At 36.4% G+C, this 7,534-nt stretch overlaps 1 protein-coding gene across 1 annotated transcript in view; it reads left to right on the forward strand.

Annotated features, from left to right (window-relative positions):
• The window catches only part of Rgs5 (regulator of G protein signaling 5), a 44,865-nt gene extending 37,969 nt beyond the window's left edge, over positions 1–6,896 (forward strand). The window contains exons 4-5 of the mRNA XM_048356672.1: positions 751–917; positions 2,271–6,896. Coding sequence (XP_048212629.1) covers positions 751–917; positions 2,271–2,432 — 329 coding nt within the window. The 3' untranslated portion in view covers positions 2,433–6,896. The remainder of the gene's footprint in view (positions 1–750; positions 918–2,270) is intronic.
• Positions 6,897–7,534: the final 638 nt, after the last annotated feature.

Consider the following 7,534-nt stretch of genomic DNA (forward strand, 5'->3'; position numbering starts at 1 on the left):
AAGCAGCCATGTTTATTTTATTTACCACAGTGACTAATCATAGTGCCTGAAACATAAAAATTACCTGGAAATCATTTTCAGAAAGAAATTAGCAGAATAATGCATGCTAATCATAATTAATACTATTTATAATGTCAAACCGTATGTGAAATGGTTGTTTCTGCTTTGGAGATTGATATGTGTCCAGAATGGCATCAGTGTCAATTGTGTCCCTGGATGTTACAAATAGCTAAATATTTGTCACCCAAATTCATACTGCATTCAGTTGTACCAAAGGACAAGCTGATAAACATCTATCTGTCCAGTGCCAGAGGTGCCTTTGAACATCTGTGCCATGACATTTGTGCTGGCCTTGTATTTTTCTGTCAGTCCAAGTAAAGTAGAAAGCAGGCAGCCACTATGAGACAGTGTCTGTTCTAAGAAGCTGAATCACGTGTCTCTTTGGGAAGTGGCTCAGGACACTCAATCGATGCATGAACTCTGAGTCAGATAGTCTAGGTCTGAGTCCTGGCTCTGTCACTTATAGTTGGGTATGAGCAGTCACTTGACTTCTCTGACTTCATCAGTAAAGTAGAATACTTACAGGTAGCACTTGCCTCTTAGCTGTGAATAAGAATTGAATGAGTAACATTCATATGGTTCTTGCATCAAGGACAGAAATACATAGGAAGTGATTCCAGGCTATACAGCAGGTGATAGCACTTGTTAAGTAAATTATTAAGCCACCTTATGTGACTCTTTTCTTGCTAGATGGGCTTGCCAGCTTCAAAAGTTTCCTGAAGTCTGAATTCAGTGAAGAAAACCTTGAGTTCTGGATTGCCTGTGAGGATTACAAGAAAATCAAGTCCCCTATAAAGATGGCTGAGAAGGCAAAACAAATTTATGAAGAATTCATCCAAACTGAGGCACCTAAAGAGGTTGATCTTGATTTGGGGAGAAGGGGGAAGGAGGTTGCATGTGGTCAGTTAAGGGTCAGATCAACACATTCCCAACAAGGATTCAGAACTGAGACACAGACTCAACACTTAGTGCTGAGGTCTGCCCCTATTTGTGAGTGGGCTTTGTAAGCACCAAGTCAGGCACTTAACAACTTGAATCCAGTTCAGACCACTTCATGCAGCCTCAAGTTGGAGAGATGCCAATGAGGACATGGAGTCGTGACATAGAGTCTAATGTTCTCCTCTATGAAAATAAGAACAATGGATATGAGTATTTAAACTAATTAATATCTACTGAGGGAGGGTTCCTACCATTTGTCTTTTCTTTGTTCCTCTTTTCTTCCCCTCATCTGTCTTCAGATTTCACCTTTCCCCCTTTTCTGTTCTTCCCCATCCTTTATTTCTCTTTCTCTGGCCTTGGGCATTCATACTCTAGTTGGGACAAGTAGATTTCTATGCAGGAAAATCAAAATAATAAAAGATAGTAATGCTAGAGACTGGCCACTAATTAACTAGTAAAAACAGCATATGTGTTGATGTCAAAGAAACTTTGGGGAAACTTTATCTTTTCCTTTGCTGTTGATTAAACTAAGTTCCCCTTAACCTAATCTGAACATTACACATTTCATAGAAACATGTTTGGAATAAGGAACAGAAATGACTGAACAGCCCTTTGTGTAGAAAATTACTTACTTGCCATAATTTGAAAGGAGAAAATTCATGACATCTTTTTTCCCCTACAAGTGGGTCAGAATGCTGTCATTTCAACATACACTAAATAAGAAAGTAAATATGCCTTAATAGATGATTCTCTGGATTCAAATATTCTTATGAGTGTGCTTTGACCCTTCAAGCCACTGAATTCTCCCACCCCCACCGTGTGTGTGTGTGCATATGTGTGTGGGTGTTAGTGTGGGTGTAAGTATTCTTAGGGTTGTTAGGATTAAATAACACATGTATGTGTTGGCTACGGAAGGACTAATACCAATTAGATGTCTTAATGTTGATTGAATCTGAGTTACCCATTTATTGAAATATCAATTGTCTTACCCTGTTACCTATAAAATAGCAGTGGTACCTTTTATATTTTATAACTTTTCTGCTATTTTTGTTGTTGTTTTTGACAAGTTTTCAAAAGCACTACTATGGTATCTAATTCAGGGTAGCCTTGGGCTTGCAATTTGCCTGCTTTGCTTCCTGAGTGCTACCATTGTGAAATGAGCCACCATGCCCAACCTATATTTTACAGACAAGAAATCCCACCTGTCTTTCCATCCATTGACAATTCCTGCAACCTACACTGACTCTGTGACCTGTTTTTCTGGTCGACAGGTGAATATTGACCACTTCACTAAAGACATCACAATGAAGAACCTGGTGGAACCTTCCCTGAGCAGCTTTGATGTGGCCCAGAAAAGAATCCATGCCCTGATGGAGAAGGATTCCCTGCCTCGCTTTGTGCGCTCTGAGTTTTATCAGGAGTTAATCAAGTAGTAATTTGATCTGTCTACAGCAATCATTCCACGAGTTCTGCTTTCTACAGTAACAATGAATTTTCCAATTACCTGCATATTTAGCTTCCCATAGCAGCTTTGCTTAAGGATACCCAGGGAGTGCTGTACTACATCATTCAGTATGTGGATCTGTTGTCTGAGGGCCTTTCATTCTTCCTATCCCATTCAATTGATCTCTTCTCAGTTTCTGTCAGCCTTCATTTGTCACAGAAAAATCCTGCCTAACACAAAACTATCTCAGAGAAGAATAGGATATAATCAAGGGCGGGGTAGATCGTTGCCACCTAAGCCAGTAAGAAAAAAAAGAGAGAGAATATAGCTATGAAAGGCCAATTTCAAAGGAACACAATTGATTTATTGTTTTAATCTTGATTGAAAGAGATCACTTGCCTAATTATTTCTGAATTTTTGAAAGTAGTAAGATTTTGATGAGATAACCACTTGGTTTTCTAATAGTGCTTTCTTCAATAGCATCTTTATGTTGGTTGGATATGACACGATACATAGGAGATACAACCATGAAGACATTGTTTATACAAAATCAATCTAAACATAATTCATATTAATCCTGACTTTATTTCTCGCCCCTCTCTATGTATGTTCTCTCTATAAATCATTTTTGAATTGGTGACTTAAGATCAACAATGAATTACTTGTTAAAATACCTATGCAACTGAGATATAGGCCAAAATTTAATTTTCAGATGACTTGAAATCCTTCTGAGTGTACAATTAATCCTCAAATTTCTAACTCTAATCATATAAAAGAAAAATGTTTCCATGCTTTGGAGTGGCCTATTATCTCAATAGCAAAAGGTCAATATACTAAAAAGGGACAAACATTCTCAAAATTAATTATAGTTAATTATCCTATGATGCCATCTGTTTCTTTAGTAATGATGATTATCTTCAAAATACCAAATTGTCTTTGAAAAAGTACTGTCACTATGTGAAAGCTTTCTCATATAGAAAGCTTTCTGAAAGGATTCTGAATTTTGCAAAATAATGTACCCTTTCAGCAACCCCAGACTTCCTTCACTATCTTACTTTCTGAATTAGTTTTAATTATAGTCAGACGTTCAGATTCACACTCCCGACATGCTTCATACAGCTGATTGATAAGCTATGGTATTTTAATAGGTTTAAACTTATAGTTCTAAATTTCTTTATTACAGGTCTTGCTAGAATCTTTCACAGATTTTATGAAGTAATGATTCACATAATTTAGTAAGAAATATACGTAAACTAAACCATACATAAAGATAGTTAAATTGAGGACATTGAGTTAATTTCTAAGAAAGAAGGTGTTTTTTACAGGACTAATAAAATTCTTAAATGGTTAAGTAGATTACATTGTTTAATTTTATATTTTCTCCTTTTCTTTCCCTTTTTCATTCACACACACTGCTAGTTTCCCACCATGTTTATCTCATTTATTCACTTATTTCTGAAGAATATTGAAAGCTAAGTGACTTTGTTATTCTTCTCTTTGGGAAAACACTGTGGATGTTGGCATGATTTTGGTGGTTTTAAAGGATAATTTGTCCTGAATTATTGACATTTCACATTCTCAATATGAATTGAAGTGGCAGTGTCCACAGTGACAGTTACAAGTATAGGGATTCATTTATGTTAGTCACTATTGTCTACTATAGAGAATCTCCTTCAGTTATCAGTCTACAGACATATGAGCTCAACACTGCAGGCACGGAGATGTTCTCATTCTGTGCTCTTGGGTGGGGTCGGCAAGACACTCAGATGAAAAGTCCCAGGATGTATTATGGCATTATTTTCCTCGGCATCTTGCCATTCTGCACCAAGTCAATAAAAAAAATAGTCTCAGACATTGAAATCTTAAGAATCTAGGAAAGTTCATTCCTCCTTGAATGCCATACATTTTAAAGAAAAACTAATCTAGTTAAAAGTTTTAATATTTTTCCACATTATTCAAACTAGTCAAATTTGGTAATTGCCCATGGAATTACCTAGGTACCACAGATTCCACTCAGGTGATTGTTGTTATGAAGACTCTAGTTAGCAAACTGACTGTATGTCCTGTATGGAAGGCTGAAGTGTCAGAGGATGAGGAGAGCCTTTGCTGATCCCAGAGGCACAGGGCAGGAAAGGGCATCTCAAAATAAGGTTGTGAAAGCTTCAAACAATGAGAGGGAAAGTCCTGAAGTCAAATGGCAGCATTATATCTGCACATCTACCTATAGCTGTATAGAATTTTACGTTTAAAGAATCCTATGCATGCATATGTATTCTTCTATTATATAAAATAATAAAAGGAACATAAATATTCTAGACCCAATGAGAAGCCATATGTACTAAAGTTGCCCTAGAAATTCTTTTAGGAAAGCTCTTTGAAACAAAAAATAGAGCACTATTTTAAAAACAGCCAGGAAGAAAAAGCAAAACTTCTATGTTGGTAGCTGTTTCCAAGTAGTTTCCATGGTAACTCAAAGAAAATACGTTCTTTTAAATCTGGGAAATTAGAAAATGTGGGATGTTCTTTCCAGGAAAAAAAAAGATAACCTCTATCTATCATTGCTCTCCCTCCCCCACTTCTTCTCTACTTTCCTTTGAGTAAATTACCTGGGAAAATATGAAGCTTCATGCAAGAGCCCTGCAGTCTTTGCATTTTCCTCCCTTATGAAAATGGAACCATAGTCATAGTGGATTCCGGATGTAGGAACGTGTTGGAACCAAGTTTTGGTCAGTGGAAATAGAAGTATTTGTTTTTTGTTGTTGTTGTTCTTGAGAGAAACCTATGATTAGCCTAGGTGCTGGCTCCTAACCTAAGTTTTTCTGCTTGGATTTGATATAGCTTGGGGTTAGGGTCAGAGCAAAGAGCTAGACTATCAGTTCCAGAGTAGTTAGGAAACTATGTTCATGTTTGTTTAAAAGCAGTGGTGGGTCATGTGAAGAGCCCTCCATCCTTCTCTTCTTCCTCCTCTAACACACATACATCCCATCACAGATTTAAAGATTTGAGAATCATCTGAACAGCTAGTTATATTTTAGCTAAGTGACCTTTACTTCTGAATCTATTTCCTCTCATAAGCCATTTTCCCAATTTCTTGAGAATCTGGATTGTTTTGGAGAGGATGGGTCATGAGATAAAAAGACAAGAAAGCAGATAAAGGAAGTTGTAAAGAAGTGCCCAGATTTACGAAATTAGTCCATTGGCTAAGAAAGATTTAAGAGCAGCCCACTTTAACTGAACATCAAATTGCTTGTTGCTGTCATCTTCCGGATTTCCAGGGAGGTATTTCTTAACCCGCCATGCAGCTCATTTTAACATCTTAGAGAACTTTTACTAGGAGAAAAAAAGAAACTTGGAGAATCTCCTTTTGCCATTTGACTTGCATGTGCCAGAAAGCAAAGAGTAGAGAGCTCGGTTTCTAATATTCAGTCATTCAAACCTAAGAGCAAGGCAACTCTATGTAGGTTTTAGATATTAAGTTTTGGTGTATCTTGATATATCCTGCCTGGATTGGTTATGAGGCCACTCTGGCTTATTATCTATGTTAAAAACATACATTTAACATTGGCTTAGGGCAAAGTTCTTTAGTTAACAACTTAGAAACTGCTTCTTGTGTTAAATATACTTTTTAATTTTTTAACCAAATCATCTGTCAAACCAGAGCAACTGGTATCTAAAGAAATGCTTTCCCAGCAACAATTTTGGAACTGAAGGGTAAATTCTTTCCACTTAGGAGACACCTACGAGTTTGAATGGAAACTCATACCATAGAGCGACAGGCAAAACATATAAAATATTTGGAGTACTATCTTCAACCCATAGTTAAATAATAATCTTATTTTTTCTGGTAGAAAAACTATAACACAATCTTATTCATATCTATTTGAATAAAGATACGGCAAGTTACCTACTTTCTCATTAGTGATATTTTCCTCCCTGCATATCCCTGTAGTTCCCTTTCCTTTTTCTCTCTGTAGCAGGAAATATTTAAAATAGTTGGGTCTAACCAAGGTTACGTGATAATGAGTACATTATAAGCAAGTAACTTCTGGTATAAGAAAATATATAGGCTAATGCAGACAAGACAAAGGAAAATGTTGAGAAATGCATTACCAGAGAGGAGGAATAAACATAATATTTTCAAAACTCCATTTTACATCATATTGTACCTGGAAACGAGGGAACTAAAGTTTGTGGGGTTTTTTTAAATACTGCAACTTGAAAATCATCTTTAGGAGGTAAAGTCAGGAGAATGGAATAGAAATAAAAGGCTGAAAAAACCATTTTATCTGCCTTAGTTCTATAAGCTTTAAATTCTCGAACAATTGTGCTTATCTTCTGTTTTCTTAACCCACTATTTTACATACTATACAACTCTTGCTTCTTGATAAATAAATCACCAGATATATATCTGTAACCACAATCATAAATGTTATATTAAACATATACCCACGTAGAAGCCTTGTATGTGTCCTTTTTGACGCCTGAGCATCCTTTCATGCATTCTGTATCAAGAAAGATTGTTTCTTCACCAGGCTTCTAATGCCAGATGAGCTCTTGATCAATGGAGCAGTCTTTGTCAATAACAGTCCACTGCAAACCATCCTAATATCCAAAACTCAGAAAAAGTTGCAAAGTGCCCCATTTCCATATGTTCCTGTAACTCCTGTCCCTCAGGTCCCAATGGTAATTACTTACTGACCTAGGTGCTATCACCATTAGGAAGTGACTGAATACATCATATTCTTCGAATTCTGCAATATTTGATGAGTTTTGATGAATGTAGTGCTTCTTTTCTTTTCCTGCACTGGTTAAGAATATGAAATCCAGATGCCACTGTAAGCATCGTAATTCTGTGACCTTAAAATTTATGCTAAGATAGTTTATGTAAGATACTAAGGTCACATAATGAGGAGGATTGGAACTGGAGGGGGGAATCTTGTATTCAAGATGTTCTTCTCATTTACTATTTGGTGAAATCCTGCCTTCTTAATATTTCAGTTTGTTTAACCCATAACAGATGTGGATGAAAGAATGCAGTCACAATAGTCAATGAATATCCTAGGAAACTAGAAAAACTGACGAGAGGTATAG

Source organism: Perognathus longimembris, chromosome 11 (assembly GCF_023159225.1).
Source record: "Perognathus longimembris pacificus isolate PPM17 chromosome 11, ASM2315922v1, whole genome shotgun sequence".
In the NCBI taxonomy this organism is placed as follows: domain Eukaryota; kingdom Metazoa; phylum Chordata; class Mammalia; order Rodentia; family Heteromyidae; genus Perognathus; species Perognathus longimembris.